The sequence below is a fragment of the Panthera onca genome, chromosome C2 (genome assembly GCF_046562875.1).
Source record: "Panthera onca isolate mPanOnc1 chromosome C2, mPanOnc1 haplotype 2, whole genome shotgun sequence".
In the NCBI taxonomy this organism is placed as follows: Eukaryota; Metazoa; Chordata; class Mammalia; order Carnivora; family Felidae; genus Panthera; species Panthera onca.
In genome coordinates this window covers 80413294-80433373 of record NC_138347.1, presented here as the reverse complement: position 1 = coordinate 80433373, position 20080 = coordinate 80413294, and the positions used below count along the sequence as shown (strand labels likewise).

The window sequence follows — 20080 nt, the reverse complement described above, 5'->3', positions numbered from 1 at the left end:
CAAAGCTGCCTTGTCTCAGGAGACTAGAAATAGAGCATTCCTCTCAAGGCAAGAGCAGATCCTAAGTAATGTCTTGTTTTCAGTTCTCCCCTGCATTTTATCTGTAAATCTAGACCCACTCGTACTTGTTACACATCAAATCTATCTAGCAGCCGGCACTTAAGGAAATCATGCAGAGAAAAGTGGAAACATTTCTGAAGGCTACAAATGAACGTGGACCATTGTGTGCTCACTGACTTGAGGGTTAGAGCTACGGAAAGTGTGGTCGCCTAGACTTTATCATAATCTTTTTGCAAACAAGCACCCACTTAGCCCACTTACACTGACCCTTGGACTTGCACCAAGCCAAGCAGGGCAATGCCAGTTTCTCCTGCACTTTATTTTCAATACCAGGGGAGAGGGAGATGCACTCAGAGATTTTAATGAATCCAGGGAGACACCCTAGAGCCCTCTCCTCCAGCCGACCTTTGGTGGTGAACTGTTCAATATCCTCTCTATGGGGATGCCCTGTCCATTCCTGGAAGAGTTTGAATGTCAGTCCCCATCTTTAATTCTTAATCTGGCCCTCTGTGTGTTACTCAAAATTCCTGCGATGCTGCTAGAGAGAGGGGCTGGTGGGTAGGATGAGCCACTCCGTCTCTGTGCCACTTGGAATGACAGTCTTGTTCAGTTGTCCCTTACGTTGTATGAAAGCTCTTCTTGTAGCTTCCCCCTCGGGTCAGCCCTTGGCGTTCCCAGGGACAAGCTTGCATGCTTCTGCACACACCTAAGGTCTTTGGTAATTCTAGCTAGCCCTCCGTCTAGTGGATCTTCCCTTCCTCAAGGTACGTAGTCCTGTTTCCTTCACCACCCCTCCCTTGTCTTAGGCACCGACCTCTACACACTGTCCTCTTGCACATTTAGATCTCCTCCTCAGCTTTACCTACTCCCCAGTTCTCTCTGAGGGAAAAGTAAGCTCTGCCAGGAGGTAGGCTTTCCACCTTCAGAGAACTGCTCTAAAGTTCACTACCCTAATACCGCCTTGGGACAACCTGAGGCTGTGGATCACAAGAATCTGGGATACGGAAAGACCCTTTTGCACCCCCTAATGTAGATCCATAACCTCAACCCACCCACAGAATGCCAGCACTAGGACTGAAAGGGCTGAGCCCGAGACCGTCCGAACCAATGCTTTATTACGCGGAAAGGGAGCTGAGGCAGGGAGATGCCCGGTAATGGTGCCTGAGCAGACCATGGCAATCGGCCGTGGATTCAAATCCGGGTCCTCTCCCCCGAATCCGATCCATTTTGTTTATCAATTTCCCTGGGAATAGTAGCTCGTTTTCTTCTCCCTAAATATCTGTGCCAGAATAATTTTTCAGCTCAGTGCCACACGGGCGTGCTCTGAATACTCATTTCCCGCGCCCCGGGAGCTTAACAAGAACAAAAAGTGGATCCGAAAGTTAATCGGTTATTGGGAGACATGGATTGTAACAAATGCAAAGTGGGAGAAAACACACAGAAAGTAAAGCCTCGCAGTGTTTGCAGCCTTATGACATTCACCAGGCTGTGGCCAAAATTGGACACGACAGAGCATTATAAATCGTGGGGCTGGCAGGGAAGAGCCAGGGGAGAAAATAGTGCGGCAGTGCCGATGCCCGCAGCCACATCCGTCACCTGCAATCTCCCAGCCCGCCTGCCTTCAGAGCAGGTCTTGTGCACCGCGCGGTTTGTTCAGAAGCAGTTGCTCTCCCTACTCACCGAGCTCTCTGCGGATCTGACACTTGCTACTGATGCTCAATAATTAAAGGTGCTCCCAGGGCCAGCTGAGCCCCTCCTCACCGAAACAAGGTGATAATGAATCTGGATTTTGAAAACTGAAATGGAAAAGAAAAAAAATCTCTGAAGAGTTGGCAGGGAGAGAGAGAGAATTGACCTCTTTTCCTCCAACAACAGTGGAAAGCCTAACCCTCCATCTTGTGGCCAAGAATGAAAAGCGTCCCACAGGGAGGTATGGGAACCAGGCTGTGAAATTGATCGGGGGAGTGAACTGGGAGAAATCAATAACTTCCTGGAAGACTTTAGGTCAGATTCTGAGATGGCTCCAACACCCATCTCCTAAACTCTCCTTGGGGGGAAAATATTGCCAAGCATCTACCTAGAGATCGGGATCAGGGATCCTTTAACATACTCCCCAAACCACCCCTGGGGGACCTGTGGCTTTGAGCCCGCTTGCCTCCTGCTGCCGGCCTGGCCTCTTGGCTGCTCTCAGCACCGCTTCAGAATTCTCAGTGATACCAGGATGTCCCCAAGGCCTGGGCTGCATTGTCATGGCCAGCCTGAGGCCGCAGAGGTAAAAAGCCAAGTTCCTGCTGATTGGAGGGACCAATCACAGCTGCAGGCCGTGCAGCGTGTCTGCAACTTTGCATCACGATGGCCAAGGCTGATCTGCCTCCATTGCTCCTAGCCCTCTTCCCTGGATTTCAGTGTATACCATTGTTGATTAAATTCGTACAGAACGACTGTGGCCTTCTCTTGGACTCCTTCCATCAGAAAGCAAGCTGCTTTCTGATGCCAGGGCCACTCAGCCTTGGCAACTCAACGACTGGACTAATCAAGGCTGACCTTGCCTTCCCGAATCACACAGTGCAAGAAAGTGCACAAGTGGGACTCAAAGCACCCGGCTGAGCCTCCTGTCGCTGCCGCTCAGAATGTTAGCTCTTGGCGAGTGGTTCGGACTGCCCGAGCCTCAGATTTTTAACGTATTAGTGACTTTTAGGCAAGAGTGTATGCCAATATCATTCTTGGAGCTTTTAAAAACTACATGCCCTCTCCACCCCTCAACCTGCAGAATCAGAATTCTCAGAGGTGTGCCTGGACCCTTGTATTTTATAAAGCTCCATTAGATGTGTCCGTTCTGGAGCATTTCTTATTTAAGAGTCCTAAGCCATCACGTTACTAGAGGGACAACATAGATGTGGGGATAAAGGTACATTCTAGCAGATGAAATGCTCTACAATTTGGTTATTCATCTTATCTTTTACTTTTCTACATACAGACACAGACACAGACACAGACACTTTCTAAGTTCTCAGTCTAACTGTGTCTCTTCTTTCCATAAGTGGATCCTTGTCTCTTCCTTACTGTTGAATTATTGAGTTCAAATGCTCTGGCCCATCCAAGCACAACTATTTCAAGCTGCTGTATAGTCTTCTTTTTTGAAGTGATGCCACCTGGTATTTTGTAGGTTTTTTTTTTTTTTTTTAATTTTTTACACATTTATTTATCTTGGGCACCTGGATGGCTCAGGCGGTTAAGCGTCCGACTTCGGCTCAGGTCATGATCTCACAGTTTGTGAGTTCGGGCCCCGCGTCAGGCTCTGGGCTGACAGCTCGGAGCCTGGAGCCTGCTTCGGGTTCTGTGTCTCCCTCTCTCTCTCTGCCCCTCCCCTGCTCATGCTCTGTATCAAAAATAAATAAAACATTAAAAAAATAAAAAAAACCCACATTTATTTATCTCATGGGATGGGGGGCAGAGAGAGAATGAGACACAGAATCCGAAGCAGGCTCCAGGCTCTGAGCTGTCGGCACAGAGCCGGATGTGGGGCTGGAACTCACAAACTGCGAGATCATGACCTGAGCCAAAGTCAGATGCCCGACCGACTGAGCCACCCAGGCGCCCCTAGTATTTTGTAGTTTTGATTCATATTTATATCATATTAGTGCATACATCATTTAATATAGTGGGATGGGTATTCCCATTTCATAGATGAAGACATTGAGGTTCAAAGAGCTTAAGTAACTCGGTAAATGTTAGAGGGGGAATGTATACCTTCATCTTCTTATTTGGAGCCCAAGCTTTTCCCCCACTGACAATTCTTCCCCCAAGAATTGTATCTGATTTTGCACTTATAATTCAAATGATAACCATTACAAAGTGAACCAGTAAAGGATGGGACCTAGAGAGCCTTTAAAACCTCTTCTGTGCGGGGCGCCTGGGTGGCGCAGTTGGTTAAGCATCCGACTTCAGCCAGGTCACGATCTCGCGGTCCGTGAGTTCGAGCCCCGCGTCAGGCTCTGGGCTGATGGCTCGGAGCCTGGGGCCTGTTTCCGATTCTGTGTCTCCCTCTCTCTCTGCCCCTCCCCCGTTCATGTTCTGTCTCTCTCTGTCCCAAAAATAAATAAAAAACGTTGAAAAAAAAAAATTTAAAAAAAAAAAAAAAAAAACCTCTTCTGTGGTTTGATGGTTTAATGATTCTAGCACATGTTTGGGAATCTTGATGGCTGACTGAATTCTTTTTTTCTCCCCCAGATATTATGAGCTGAGAGGAGAATGAGTTCGCCCTGTGTGGGACCTGGCTCCTCTCCCAGAGAACAGCCCAGGAGTAGTTCTGCCCTGTGGAGCTCATGCTTCTCTCATCATTGCAAGATTGGTAGGTTTGTCCTTACGGCAGGCAGAAAGGAGGTCACACGTGGGAAGCGCTGGGGTCGTTCCCATGTGTATGGTGGAGGCCAGCTGCCGTTGGCTTTGGGTATTTCCCACCCCTTGGGTCAGTTAGGCTTTTATAAAATCCAAGTGTGATTTTGGTGACAAAGCTTTCCTTGACAGAAGACCTTGTTAGGAACAGAGAGGTCTGGGTATCTTTAGGTTTTTTAATTTTTTTAAATGTTTATTAATTTTTGAGAGAGAGAGAGAGAGCAGAGGAGGATCAGAGACAGAGAGAGAGGGGACACAGAATCCAGGGTCCAGGCTCTGAGCTGTCAGCGCAGAGCCTGACACGGGGCTCGAACTCCGGAACGGAGAGATCGTGACCTGAGCCGAAGTCGGACGCTTAACCGACTGAGCCACCCTGGCGTCCCCCTTGGTATCTTTAAAAAATGGTTATTTTCCTCCTTCCCCTGCTGAAAGCACAAGAAGAATTTTGTCCGTCTTCATAGTGAAGAGACCTCGTGGGGTTCTTGGAGATAGAATTCACGAAAGGATGGGAATCTCTTCTAAGACTGGGCCCTCCTGGATTTTCAATTCTTAAGCTAGTTTTCATTGAGCCCCCAGCAGTTGGCCGATGGCAGTTTCGAGTGTTCTGGCCAGTACTGGTTCCAGCTGTGGTGGCTTCTGCTCCTGGGTTTTGGCTCTGGTAAGCTGTGATCCTCTGTGTCCCCCTGTTTGTCTCTCTAGTTGTCTGGGTAGCAGTTTGCCCCACGTCCCCAATTCTCTAGTGAATCTAAGAAGAGTGGTTCGTTTTCAGTTTGTTGAGCTTTTTTCTTGTGAGGATGGCAGCGATGTCTTCTCAGCTCCTTATGCGCCAGAGCAGAAAATGCCTTTGTACACAAAGGAGGGAAGCGAAGAAAAGTTACTTGGGCTCTTTGTCTCGGTTGGGGTTCAGGAAGCACACCCGAGATCAGAGCGTGGTGTAGGTGGTTAATGCAAGAGGCGATCCCCGCGGGCTGGAACAAGTGGGTAAAGTGAGTCAGGGACAGGAGAAAAGCCAGTGAACCGTGTGGCGTTAGCCTGCTGGTTTTCCGGCACTGGTGTGCCCTGTGGGTGGAAGGGTTTAAAGACCCTGCTTTAACATATCTTTATCTTCATCACAGCCTTGGAATAGGGCCTGACTAGTTCTGACTCTGGTTTTAAGGCTGCCTGTAGTGCAAAAGAGGAAGTGCTGTCAAGAATGGGAAAGTGGGGGTAGGGGGCACCTGGGCAGCTCAGTTAAGCAAAGGGCTCTTGATTTCCGCTCAAGTCATGATCTCATGGTTTGTGGGCTCGAGCCCCACATTGGGCTCTGTGCGGACCACCTGGAGACTTGCTTGGGATTCTCTCTCTCCCTGTCTCTCTGCCCCTCCCCTGCTAGCGTGCGTGCTGTCTCTCCCTCTCTTTCTCTCTCTCTCTCTCTCTCTCTCAAGATACATAAATTAATTAAAAAAAAAAAAAAAAGAAAGAATAGGACTCGTGGGCTCTACTCGCAGGGGCTTCTGGGTGGCCTGAGGTTGGTCACCTTCCTCTCTGGGGCTCAGCTTTCTTCAAGCTCACGGAAGATCCTTCTACTCCTAACATCCAAATGGGTGCCTATGGGGGCACACCCCAGCATCCTGCATGGACCGTGTAAGGCCTGAAGCCAAATACATTTTCACGGAAATTGTGAAGTAAGCTCCCCCTTTGAAAACTTGCGAGTTTTTTTTTTTAATTTTTTTTAATGTTTATTTATTTTCGAGAGAGACAGAGACAGAATGCGAGTGGGTTGGGGGCAGAGAGAGAGGGAGGCACAGAATCCGAAGCAGGCTCCAGGCTCCGAGCAGTCAGCACAGAGCCCGACGCAGGGCTCGAACTCGCGGACCGTGAGATCATGACCTGAGCCGAAGTCGGATGCCCGACTGACTGAGCCACCCAGGCGCCCCGAAAACTTGTGAGGTTTTGAGTTGTTTTGACTTTACATAGTTCTTCTGATTCTTTCTAGGATATTTATTTATTTATTTATTCATTTATTTATTTATTTAGTGTCTTTCTTGCCCAGTCTGAATTCTTAAGGGGCTGTTGAGCTCTCTGAGTCCTTATGTGCACATTTATTTGTAGTTTTTTTCATCCTGTATACTATTTAATATATATATACACATATATATACACGTATATATATGTATACATATACATATATACATATATATGTATATGTATATACACACACACATATACATATACATATCATATTATACATATATATAATAGTATATATATTCTATATAATTTAGCTTTGTTTTTATCCTCAACATATTTAAGAAAGGTTTTATGGTAACTTAACAAGGAAACCTGTAACACAGCAACAACAAATAGCAAACGCTTCTGTCTGCTTGCTAAGCGCTGGTAACTATTTTTCAACTCATTCAATCCTCAGCACAGCCCTGTGAGGTAGGTGGCATTATTATCCCCATCTTTTAGATGCAGAAACCAAGGTACAGGGAAGTGAAGGCGCTTCCCCGGGCCTCCAAGGGAGAGAGTGGTGGAACGAGTACCCAAACCCGGGTGGGCTGGCTCTGGACTGTGCTCTGAGCTGAAGGGACAAGTGGAGAAAAGTGACACAAGGACGGTGAAGGTATATATCTGTCTTTCCTGATAGCTTGAGAATGAGGACGAGGAGATGATGGTACGTAATAGACGTGTTATTTGTTCTTTTAAAGACAACTGTCTAATTCTGCCTTCCCTGTTCTACGTAGTGGTGAACAGCCATAATCATGCAGCATAGGGGCAGTGGTGTGGAGAACCAACCCCTTCCCTTACGTTCTTCTATGACAGTATGATTTCAACACCTTTCCTCCCCTCTAGGCTGATCTTTGGCTGAGAAGCAGTCCTCACTGGACCAACAGTCCTTCCTAGGATATGTCCAGGAGTCCCAGCCCAGAGAGGGCAACCCTCAGAAGAGCAGATTGAAGACCCCCATTTGGATTTCCCCAAATTGCTTCTTCTGCCTTCTGCCTATTCTTCTACCATTAGAAAACCATTCCTTCCTTCTTTTTTTTTAAATTTTTTAAAAATTTTACTTCATTAGAGAGAGAGAGAGAATCCCAAGCAATCTCCATGCTCAGTGCAGAGACTGATGTGGGGCTCAAACCCACGACCCTGGGATCATGACCTGAGCCGAAATCAAGAGTCGGATACTCAACTGACTGAGCCACCCAGGTGCCCCTCAACCCCTCCTTTAGACAAGCCCACACTTTCCTGGGATTCAGTGTGGCCTCAGAGAAATGTAAGTCTTCCACTCTGCCACTCATTCGACAAGTGATCCTGGGGTCCAGGAGGTAAAGATATGGCTGATGTCACCCACAAGCAGGCGCCCCAATTCTAGTACTCATTTCTCCTTATTCTGAATCCCCAAAGCAGGAGATATGGAGTTAGCTTAGGGGTCATCCAGCCTCATTATTCCCCAGATTATTCCTTCAAAATTTTCTGTTCTCTGTTCTGCATATACCTATAGAGTTTCTGGGAGTCGAAGAGATGCTTAAAATTGAAGTAAAATTATTGTTACATCAGGGACTACATTTCTAGTTTCTTGTTTCTCTCCTTTGACCAAACCAAATCCTTCCAGCCCCCTCTACCCCCAAGCTCGAGTAACTACAGAAATAAATTATCAAGTGGATGACTGCCATAAAGAGAAAAAGTTGATGCTTAAGGGATTTCCAGGCTTTTTTTTTTTTTTTAAGTTTATTTATTTATTTTGAGAGAGGGAGTGAGGGTGAGAGCAAGGGGGAAGGGCAAAGGGAGAGAGGAAGACCGAGAATCCCAAGGAAGCTCCGTGCTGTCAGCACAGAGGCTGACAGGGTGCTTGAGCCCATGAACTATGCTATCATGACCTGAGCTGACATCAAGAGTTGGTTCCCTAACAGACTGAGTCACCCAGGTGCCCCTAGGCTGGGAGGGAAGAAGGGGAACATGTTAAAATCTAGAAAGCCAGAGAAGGCTTAGACTGATCCCATTTGGGACACAGTAACCCTAGTGGGGCTTCCAAGGACATAAGGTCCTGCTTGTCTTATCTCTCCCATCTGAGTTTAAACTCCAGAGTCACTGGGTGCATGAGACCAACATTGACCACACGCTCCCACACTACCTTCCCATGTCTGCGTGAGAATGTGAACATCTGCGGGGGTAGAAGCTGCTTTCTTAGTCGGTGGTATTTATCCCAGAGCCGAGCAAAGTGCTCGGCCTCGTGTAAAAATAAGAGAAAATTAAAATACTCAGGTAACTTACAAATGCCCCCAGAATCTAGAACAGAGCTCTGTATTCAGATATCTCTTAGAGAGTCCTGTTCACAAACTAGCAAAACTCTGCTGCCCTCTGTCTTCCGAACAAAGACCTGTTCTGTGTACTCAGTCTAAAACGAAACCTAAGAAAATAGCTGACGTATGTTCCTGACAGAGAAACTGAAACTGATGTTTTTTTTTTTTCTCTTTCCCCTCTTGCAAGTTGCCAAATAAAACTGAGTTACTCACCAGGCATGGCTCCCCAGCCTCAGGAGAAGAAAACGGTTTTAGATGTTGGGACATGGGAGCAGATATTTCAAGAACTGATGCAGCAGGAGAAACCCCGGGCCAGATGGACCCTGAAGTTGGATAAGAATCTCGATCCAAACTGCCTTGCAGAAGGGTGGAAGCAATACGAGCTGAAAGGATTCGGCAGGTGAGTGAGAGTTTGCCTTTCAGTGGGCATTCTTGGACGAAGAGGCCAGCTTAGCCTCAGCAGCATCCTTGGGTTCCTTTCAGAGCATGTTAAAGGAACAAGGGTCACCAGGATCTCCCTTTGCACAGTGTTCTTTAGTATGTAAATGCCTCCATTTTGTTTAACGCAGGAAGTTTCTTCTTTTACTAGGCTTCCTCCCTTAACCTGAGTGGAAACCACAAATGGGATGCTAGGGTTCCCCGGGTGGCTCAGTTAAGCATCCAACTTTGGCTTAGGTCACGATCTCACGGTTTGTGAGTTTGAGCCCCTCGTCAGGCTCTGGAGCCTGGAGCCTGCTTCGGATTCTGTGTCTCCCTCTCTCTCTGCCCCTCCCACACTTGCGCTCTGTTTCTCTCTTTCCATCTCTCTCAAAAAATGAATAAACATTACAAAAAATGTTTTAAATTTCACTGGCAGGGGGCAGAAGGACCCCTCCCCGTGAGACACGCAGAGATATTTTACTGGCAAAGAGGCAAACGTGGGGCCACATAGGATAGAAGCTATGGTGGCTCACAGGGAAAAGCTTTGTTAAAAACACGATCCCTTTCATCCTTTTTTTTTTTTTTTAATGTTTATTCATTCATTCTGAGAGAGAGAGAGAGAGAGAGAGAGAGAGAGAGAACCCCAAGCAGGCCCTAAGTTGTTAGCGCGGAGCCTGACGGGCGCTTGAACCCACGAACTGTGAGATCATGACCTGAGCCAAAATCAAGAGTTGGACACTTAACTGGCTAAGCCACCCTGGCGCCCACCCCTCTCATTCTTATTTGGCAATGTGTCAATATCATGTGGACTTTTTCAAACTGGAAGAGATCTCAGAGACTGAGGCCAGGCAGGCCAACCTGCTTCGGGTCAGCAATCACCTGAAGGCACACGGCCTTGTTCCTTTTATCTGCAGGTTCCAGTGTTCCTCATGCCAGCGGAGTTGGGCTTCTGCTCAAGTGCATATCCTATGTCACATGCACCTGGAGTCCCACAAATCCCAGGGTCAGGTGATTATGCGCCTCTTTGCTCAGAGGTGCAAGAAGTGTTCCTGGTCTCGATTTGAGAACCCTGAGTTCTCCCCAGAGAGTACCATGAGGATTCTGAAAAACGTGGTGCTGCGTATTCTGAAGAAATTCTATGACTTTAAGAAGGTTTCAGAGCTACCGATCATTCGGGAGGTGCCTTTGGATGGGTCCCATGACACAAACAATTGTGAAGGTTGCTCTCTGGGCTTCTGCTTACTGAGATTGCGAAACAACACGACGGAGCCATCAGTATCCCCATTCTCTCCCACTGGTTCCTCATCCCCCACTGGTGATGTGTTCAGCCAAAGCCAATGGAATGGGTATCATTATGTCTATAAGGCGTCAGGGCCCAGCCACACCACTGCTGAGCCCAAACGGGAGACCAGCAGGCAGCTCACCCCAAGTTCCGACAGGCAGGCTGCACAGGGAAATTTACAATCCACACGGGGGACAGCACCACAGGCCCCCTGCAGGACATACTCTGAGGTTGTCAGGAGGGTAGGACAACAGTCCACACAGCAGGCATGCTCACAAGCCACACAAGGGGCCAGTGTGCAGGCCACACGGGGGACAGACCCGAAGACCACGTTGAGGGCAATCCCAAAGGCTACATCAGGGTCAGACACTCAGACTATAGGGAGAACAGTCCCCTCTAGGTCAAACCTACAGCTCACGTGGACAGACTCCGTGGCTACACATGGGTTTTCGGCCTCCAGTGGAACTCAAGCTGCCTGGAGAAGTTCACCCAGAAATGTTCCAAACAGCTATCCCATATACGCTCCGTTAGTGCAACAAGATTACTTCGTTGATGAGGAGAGATTGAACCTGTTCTACTTTCTCTGTGGTATTTGTATCATTGTCATTTTCATAGCCAAATGGTTAGAAGAAGGAAGATGGCGATAAGCTTGTCTTCTTTTGTCTCACTTCCACAGTAATCAATGAACCGGTTGCCATTTTAGTACGACACAGAACATGCTTGCAGACTGTGCAGGGTCAAGTTTGTAAGAATAAACACTAGTTTCCTAGATCTCCTTGGCAGATAGTCTAAAACATAACCTAGCAGATAATGGACCCAATAATAAATATTTGATGACTCACTAAAAGCTCTTCATTCATTCATCCACTCGATATATAGATATCGGTATCTATAGATATCGATAGACGCCACATCTTGACAAGAACCGAGGGTCATGAGTGTGATCAGAAAGTTATTGTGGTAGGCAGAATAATGACCCCCCAAACTTATCCGTGTCCTAGTTCCCAGAATGTGTGCATATGCCACAGGCAAAAAGGACTTTGCAGGTGTGATTACTTTAAAGATCTTGAGGGGTGCCTGGGTGGCTCAGCCGGTTGAGCGTCCGACTTCGGCTCAGGTCATGATCTCACAGCTCGTGAGTTCCAGCCCCCCGTCGGGCTCTGTGCTGACAGCTCGGAGCCCAGAGCCCGCTTCGGATTCTGTGTCTCCCTCTCTCTCTGCCCCTAACCCCCTCGCATTCTATCTCTGTCTCTCTGAAACATAAATAAACATTAAAAAAAATTTTTTTTTAAAGATCTTGAGATGAGGCGCTTATCCTGCATTATCTGCATGGGCCCAACGTAATCACAATGGTCCTTACAGAAGGGAGGCAAGGATGTCAAAGTGAGAAAAAGGAGATTTAACGATGGCAGGAGAGCTTGCAGTGATGGGCTTTGAAGATGGAGGAAGTAGCCATGAGCCAAGGAACGCAGGCAGCTCTAGAAGCTCATAAAGACAAAGGAACAGATGTTCCCCCAGAGCTTCCAGAGGGAACCAGCTCTGTGGACGCACGACTTCAGCCCGGTGAGACTGATTTTAGACTTTGGACCTCCAGAAGTCCATGATAATAAATTTGCGTTGCTTTAAGTCACTACATTTGTGGTCATTTGTTATAGCTGTAATAGGAAAGTAATACAGCTATCAAGATCACTCCAAGGATCAGGCAATTATGTTTTAGGTATGCTTCCGTTGAAACAACAATAAAAAGAGCATTTTGTAGATTAGAAATATCTATAGGCCAATCCCTTCTTGTTCTTCTTCCTCCCCTACTTAAATCTATCCAAATGCCCCCGTCCAGAAGAGACTCCCTTTGATCTGGTGACCCCTGGAGCTATCCTGTTCTCTCCCTTCTTCCAGCACTGGATGAGGAAGCACGGAAGAGCTTGCCAATCCTGAAACCTGGGCCTCGGTTTCCCCATCTATAAAACAGGCTAATGTCTTCCAGTGAAACATGGCAGATTGAACACGTGCATTTCCCTCTGAGCTTTCTTGAAATCTTACTGAGTGACGGCGAAAGGGGGCGGGGGGGGGGGGGGGGAGGCATCAGCACACAAGGGTAAAGAGAGTGGGTAGAAGCCGGCAAACTGCAGGACCAGTGATAGGTCACTGACTTGGCAGAGTAGGGAGATCCGGAATAGAAATCAGGTGAGGGAAAACTGAGGCGCAAAGCAATTCATGCGGCACAATTTCAGAAAGTTCAAAACCGGAGGCCACAGCCGCGCTGAAGGAAGCTGCTGGGGACGTGGAAGCAGGGGGATTGGCTGAAGGCGTTTACAGCACGTTTCTTTCCTCCAGCCCTCTGCAGCCCAGTCACCACTCTTAACTGACTCCAGGTTTATTCTCTGAAGACGTTGACTTAGAAGGACTCTGGACTCAGGGACTTGGGTGATGTTATGGGACAGAGTGCCACCCAGGAATCAGAAAGGTAGTCAAAGTCTATACACTGACTATGGCAGTCCCTTACCCACTCCCAAACCTAGGAACGATGCCAGGCTTATATCCTACGCACCCGCCCCTCAAATACACAGGAGAGTGGATGGGTCCTCTTCGGGAAAACCTATCAGCTCAAGAGAAAAAACAATACATATCTATGAAAAAGGGTGGTGGTGCGGGGGGGGGGCTGTGGTGATGAGTTTCATCTAGCGGAATGACTAGCCAAACTAGCTCCAGAGTAAATCCACCAGATGCAAGAGCCCTGCAGAGGGTCGGACACCTCATGTGGACAGATTGCCAAGGGCTTATCAAATATTTGATATTTGTGAAGGGAAATATCAACTGTGAAGGCGAAGAAGAAAACCAAATTTAAAAAAAAAGTGGGGAGTCAGAGAAAACGGATAATTTAAAGATAAGAAAACAAACCAAAACCTATTTCAAAACGATGATTTATGCCTCAGAGGGACAAGAGAGGGTATCATCTTCACGAAACATGAATTAGACCGATTCTCTGCAGCACTCTCAGGTGAGGCAGTTATCTCTGGCTGGGGGTGAGTCTTTGGGGGGAATCTCAGCTACAAGTCTTATGCAGGCAATGTTCCTGAAAGCTGGAGGAATGAACACCCTGGTCTTGAAGGCCGGGCTCTGGCCAGGGGACCACAGCCTCCACGACAGGCAATATTTTGCACCACTCCAATCCACTTGCTTGGTCTAAAATGCTCCCTGAATCCTCCAGGATTTTTTTCCTGAAGAAACGTATAAGAGGAAAGATAGCGAGCAAACTAAGCCCCATCACTGCATCTGTCTTGGGATGGCAACTATCTCCCTTTACTACTCATTCTCCATTCCCCTTACCTGGGCACCTCTGCTGTTCGGGTGGCTTACCTGCTCAGCCTATCCAGACCTTCATCTTGGCGGTGTGGACCCTTCCTCACAAGGCCTTTCTCAGTTGTGGTTTCTGCATTTGTCCATCCACTGTCAAAAGTACCAAGTACCAAAAGAGGAAAGTACCAAGAGAGGCGCCAGTGGATCACTTGGGTGCCAAATATATTCTTCCTGGGCACCCCCCTCCCCGTGTCCTATTTCCCTCTGATGATCAGGAGAGTGACACTTTCTTGCCTGCTGTTCTCTTGGCAAAAAAGTCTGAGACGACCAGCCTTCGCTGGTCATGCAATTCTTGCCACAGTCCCTAGTGGGAGCAGTCCCCACCCGGGGTGGCCAGACCTGCAGAGCCTTGGGTTGTGGTGATGGGACACCCGAAAATGGCGCCTGATTTAATGAGAGTGATGGGAAACAAGGTCGCTCCTACTTCCATCTCTTGACTTCCAGATCCATATGCTCTACCACTGGGACCACACACACAATGGTCATTGATTCAGAACGTGTACTACTCTGCCCCGGTGGACGGTGACTCATCTTTGCAAGGCAGCATCTCCAAGCAGCATTACAGCCACCTCTTTAAGGGGCTGTATCATTGATCCGTACCTCAGGCTGGCCGCTTCTGGGTGGTGTTGTATTTGAGAAAACCAGGAAACTGCATGGCCTTATCACCTCTGCTATAACTCTTTTGCTCCACATTTGGTCATTTCTCTAATGTGATAATATGTGATGCGTTAGTTTGCTAGGGCTGTGGGAAAGAATACCTTCCATGCCTCTCACCCAGCGTCCCGTGGATTGCTGGCAATCTTTGGGGTTCCTCGGCTTGTAGCATCACCTTGCTCTCTCCTTTTACTTTCACGAGGTGTTCTTCACATGTGTGTTTCTGTGTCCAATTTTCCCCTTTATTTTTCTAAATAAAAAAAAAAATCTTTATTTATTTTTGAGAGAGAGAGAGAGAGAGCAAGGGAGGAAGAGAGAGAGAGGGAGACACAGAATCCGAAGCAGGCTCCAGGCTCTGAGTTGTCAGCACAGAGCCCAAGGCGGGGCTCGAACCCACAAACGGTGATTTCATGACCTGAGCCGAAGTCGGACGCTTAACCGACTGAGCCACCCAGGTGGCCTCCCCCCCCCGCCTTTTTTTTTTTATAAGGACGCCAGTATGATTTTATCTTAACTAATTACTACCACATAATTGAACTAAACTACTGGCGAACCAAGACTAGCCTTTACCTTCCTCTATTGACTGGTCTTAAGTAACAACCTCTTCCTGACCATGTGATCAGCTGTGAGCTGAGGGAGAGGTGTGAGTGCACCAGTGGAGGTTGACCTGGGGGCTGGGCCCCCAGGTCACCCAGCTGTTTTGTTTTCTCCATCCCTGACTTCTGTTCAATCCCGGGCCGTGTCACTTCCATATTCTGATGTATTGTGCTGGGCCTGCTCAACCTTATGACTAAACGAGCCTTTCAGAATCTGGCTCACAATGGGCATCTCTGGCCCCATTACATTTTGATATCTCCCGATCAGGAGTCTTACCTCTATGAGGCCAAGTGGCTTGCAGAAGTTGGTTTCTGAATGGTGTGTAATTCTCTAATGCGGATGGGCACCCTGGTACCAAAGGGTCAACTGGGTCATATGGCCCACGTGGCAGGGCCACTTGCATTGCATTGTGCTTCCTTTTAGAGGTGTGAGGACCTGTGCTTCCTTTTAGAGGTGTGAGGGTCAAGATGCTATAATTTGACCTTCCCGTTGGAAGCGCTATCCTGCCGTGCTCCAAACTACTGTGCCCCTAAAACCTTTACTGATATGGCAGGGAACCTTTGTAGGATTCTGTAGGACCCCCACCCTCTGAAGTGTGAGGTCTCCGATGCACTTGCCACTTCTTACTCCTCTTGTCTGATTAAAATGGTACCGTTGATGGAGTAAACCAATGTGATGTTCTACAGAAAGTCCAAATGGTTCAGGCTCTGCAGATTGTATCATGACTGAGGATGAGAGAGAAAACATGGTCCTGGGACAAAAGCGTAAATGTAAGCTGCTATACTCTCTGTATGAAAAGTACGGCGTCAGTCCTCCAGGATTTGACTGGCTTCTATAGGAGCTAGACCGGGGAATTAATTGAGAATCGGCTGGAGATCACCACCTCTGTGTCTTTTAGGTCTGAAGGGTGGCTCTAATCTCTGCCATTCTCCCTGAGACATGATAGTTTCGGCTTTTATGGTACTGTATCATGGTTTTTTGAAAGAGAAATCTTCAGCTGTTCTCATTACAGTAGCTCTTACCCAGAGGAAAAAGAACCAAAGAAGGGTTCTACTTCCACTGCATGCATGCATTCCAATTATCCATTCAGGGATTGGCCAAATGCACTGGGTGAGCCCATGGATTCACTGTATTCATCATGAGCCTGACGTGAGCTGGGACTCAGCTTATAATGTGGCCCCCAGATACTTCTACTCACACAGCAGTCCATGATTTGTTTCAGATCCCTGGGGATCAATATCAATTCAGATCCTGAACCTAAAAGCCCTCAATATGTCTAGATATTCCCCTTTCCCCAGCATACAGTTACCCAAATAAATGGCCATACATCTGTTTGAGGAAGGACCAGGGACTTTTGCCTCATTCTTTCCCCTTGGGAACCAGCCTCTCTGTCAGCCAATGAGTTATGGGTCTGAAAAGTGGCTCCGATCTTACTAAATAAGCGTTCTAATTTTTTTTTTTTTTAACTTTATTGGTTCAGCTTCCCTCATATTCCTGATCATCCATTTGTGGTTTCTTTTGATTGTATAAATTGAGAAATATTCTTACTGGCTGCCTACCTGTTTATCCTCTACATAAAAAATAGGAAATAGATACAACTAGTATATTGGTACAGAAGGCCCAATATCCAAACAATAGGAGCTCCAGAGAGAGAAAACAGAAAATGAAAAAACAAAACCTTTAAAAGCCCTTCTTAGAACAAAAGGACAGGATTTCCCGCTTGAGAGGGTCCACGAGGGGCCACCTACGCAATGAATGGACAAGGGTCACATCTAGACACATTATTATGAAATTTCTAACACCAGATATAAAAAAGACTCTAAAAGTTCTGGAAAGAAAAACAAGACAAAAAAAAAAAAACAAAACAAAAAAAAAACAAAGACAACATGCAAAGGGCCTAGAGCTGTAATTACACTGGCCTTCCAACATCTCAATGTGTCTCAGAGGCATTCATGCTTTTGTGTATTTGCAGATGTCATTTTCTGATTCAGTAATGGTTCTTTCTTCTTTTTCTCAAACTTGTTTTGGCCTCTGTTTTTTGTGTTAGAGGATTTCCTCAAACATCTGGTAGTCCTTGGTTCTCCATCCAAGTTCAAATACAAGACACTAGAAAGTGGACTGGCATAGGGTATGCTGGAAGACAATGGAACGAAGCCTTCAAAATTCTGAGGGAAAAAAGTTACTTCCAACAAAGTATCTCATACCCAACCAAAACGCAGTCAAATGTAGGTACAGAATAAACCTCATTTTCAGTCACGCAAGGGGTCATATTTTTACCTCCTTTCCTGCCGTGGATCCATTTTCAGGAAGCCCCTAGAGGATATTCCTTCCCTCTCTCCTCTCCCCACCGCAGTGTAGAGTGAACATCCAGAGTCCAGTCAGTAGGGGCTCCCATATGGCACAGGGACTGGGTGAGCTCCCAGAAAGCTGGAGAAGCCAGCTCCCAGAATACTGACTCCTAGCTGGCCTAAAAAGACAAACAAATCCACACTGGAGCTGGCTGACAGAAGCTTCCCGGGAGAGCATGCGTCTAAGGAGAACATGGAGAAAACTGAGAGGCTCCCTCAGGCACCTGCAGGTGTGGAAGTATGCAGGTTCACACTTCCAACAGAGTATGGAGATGAGGTAGACAAGAACACGGAAAATCCACGCAGAGAAACAGAAAATGAAGACCAAGGGGATCATTGATGGCAGGGCGAACAAAAACGGTTGTACAGAAAGTAAATGCAATGAGACCATATGGCTTAGCCACGAGAGCATTCAAACAGTCCTAATGTTAAATATCATGCCTGAAGGGTACTTTAACAAAAAATTAGGACTTAAAAGCAGAGGGGCTGAGGGTATATACGACCGCGAAATCTGTATCTTGATGGTAGGAAACCCGTGCATGGTTTTGAAAAATCGAGAAGCAGAGACGTGGAGTTTAAAGACCAGAGACAAAGGTCATTGTTTCTAGGAAGGGAAATGGAAGCAGGGGGGCGGGGAAGGGCGGACTTTTGTAATAGATGTTACAGAACACTCCGCTTTTCTTGCAGCGGTGTATACATTTGGCTGTCCCCAAAATTAACATGAAACGCCACTTTTGAGGCATCTGATTAGATGTCCAAGCTCCTCCAAGTTTCCCCATTCTGAGCTGCTGGCTGCTTACTCTCACAGGCCTGTGCCCTTGGCTTTTCTCACATCCGGGCTCTTCTTCTTTTCTCCCACTCCTCCTCTGGCCACAAGGCAGACACTGTGGGAATGCGGCCGGAGGGAGGTTTTCTAGGCGCAAGCCCCGGCCAGGCGGTGGGAGGCTCCCGTGCGGACAGGGGAGAGCCCTGGCTGCAGAGAACTTTAAATCGGTGACCACACCCGTGAAACGTGGTCTGCTGTTTAACCTCACTCGCGCCGCCAATTCTGAATTTCAGTGGCAAAATACTCCCCGAAAATAGTATTTTGGTGGCCTCCATTTTAGAACAAATTGCTGCGGTTACGGTGTGACCTTTAATATTATGTATGCAAGCGTGGCTGCCGCCGATAAATCACTGCGGACAGACCCCCACCGAATAGCTCCTGGAAGTGACTGCAGAAAATTCCGGCGGGGGCGGGGGCGGGGACGGGGGCGGGGGAGACCCGCCCCCCGAGCGGACCTGGTGCAGGTCTCGGGCGCGCAGCCGCCCAGAATCGGGACCCCAGGCGGCAGGTCTGAGCTGGGCGGCCCCCGCCCGCCAGCCGCGGAGGGACCGCCAGGTGGCCGGGACGGTGCCGAGACCTGCGCGCGGGGCGCCTCCTCTGTCCCCGCTTCGTGCCCGTGCCGCGCGGCGGCGACCCGCACCCAAAGCCGCGCGGGACCAAATCGCCCTCCCGTTGTGCTAGGTCTGGCTCCGGTGATGAAAGGCCCGCGGCGCAGGGGGTGCCCGGGCAGCCAAGGCCGCGGGGCGGGAGTGGGGCTGGGCGCCCTCGGGCGGGGGCCTGGGACAGAGGGGAAGGCGGGGCGGGGGGCGAGACGAGCACCCCTTCTGTCCTGCTCCTTCTTCTGCGCTTCCTCTCTCCCTGCTTGTGGCTGGGGGCAAAGCCACTCCGGCCTTTCATTTACATTTTTTTTTTTTTTTTTTCTTTTCTTGCTAAGGATGTGGTCCTGGAGACGACTTGTACCTGAGTTTTGTAAAGGGATGTGCGATCTATTTGGAGTTGGCTTTCCTTTTCAGAGACACAAATGTTCCTTCGCCCAGAGTATTTGGAGAAACTTCTTTTTAAACTGGAGTAGATGATCCCTAAGCTCTCTTATAAAGGAAGAAGGGTGCTTTTTAAAAAGACCCATTCAGGGTGTTAAATAATACATCATTGTTTTCAAATTAGATTTCCAGGATAACCATACCCAAGCACTTGATGCTTGTGTTTCTATGGGATCTTGTGTAATCACTAGGTATCCAATAAATATTATGTGATTTGGCCTTTCCTTAGGCCCAAATTTCATCTGTCCCCCCGCCCCCGCCTCTCCCACTGTCCCCAGCCCCACCTTAAACTGTTTAGTCCAAGAGCCCTGAAGGCCCAGGATGTGGCTGGCCTTCAGGAAAACATGACTCCATCCCCAAGCTGAGGAATTAACTGGAATCCTGAAATAAAGCATGGGGATGTTCCTGGAGGGAAGGAACGTGTGCAGAGAAATTCAGCAGCACCTCGCCAAGCCATGAGTGTTATCAGTCAGGCCTGGCAGCCAAGCTGGAATCAGAAACAAAAATATTTATTTTAAGAACACTGTGAGCACCGAGTTGATTCTGAGGCAAACAGATCTGACCCGAGGAGGCTCAACAAAATAAAACAAAACAAAACAAAACAAAAACACCCTCCTTTTAACAAAATCAGTCATCCCCTGAAATGGAAGAGTTTTTCTGTGTGTTGGATAGTCCGGGGCCAAAATCTGTGGATTTTAAGGAACACTAAATGCATCCAGTGGTCTCCTTGACCCGGTTTCATGTTCTCTGACCCATCTCCCCTTCACATCTTCACTCCCATGAAGTCAGGGCACTTTCAGCTGGAGTATGATGGCTAA

At 47.9% G+C, this 20080-nt stretch overlaps 2 protein-coding genes across 2 annotated transcripts in view; both read left to right on the top strand.

The window, feature by feature from the left end:
* Nucleotides 1–20080, top strand: part of ST6GAL1 (ST6 beta-galactoside alpha-2,6-sialyltransferase 1) — a 485891-nt gene that overhangs the window by 350360 nt on the left and 115451 nt on the right. The gene's annotated exons all lie outside the window — the stretch shown is intronic.
* On the top strand, nt 8877–11727 carry RTP4 (receptor transporter protein 4). The gene is made up of 2 exons (XM_060639504.3): nt 8877–9138; nt 10073–11727. The coding sequence occupies exons 1-2, from the start codon at nt 8957–8959 to the stop codon at nt 11085–11087; spliced, it is 1197 nt and encodes a 398-aa protein (XP_060495487.3). The 5' UTR covers nt 8877–8956; the 3' UTR covers nt 11088–11727.

What these genes read in the sequence shown, in the direction of transcription:
- RTP4 (XM_060639504.3), top strand. Translation starts at nt 8,957, where the DNA reads ATGGCTCCCCAGCCTCAGGAGAAGAAAACGGTTTTAGATGTTGGGACA. An exon ending in GAGCTGAAAGGATTCGGCAG is followed by an intron (nt 9,139 to 10,072) that starts GTGAGTGAGAGT and finishes TTTTATCTGCAG; the next exon opens with GTTCCAGTGTTCCTCATGCC.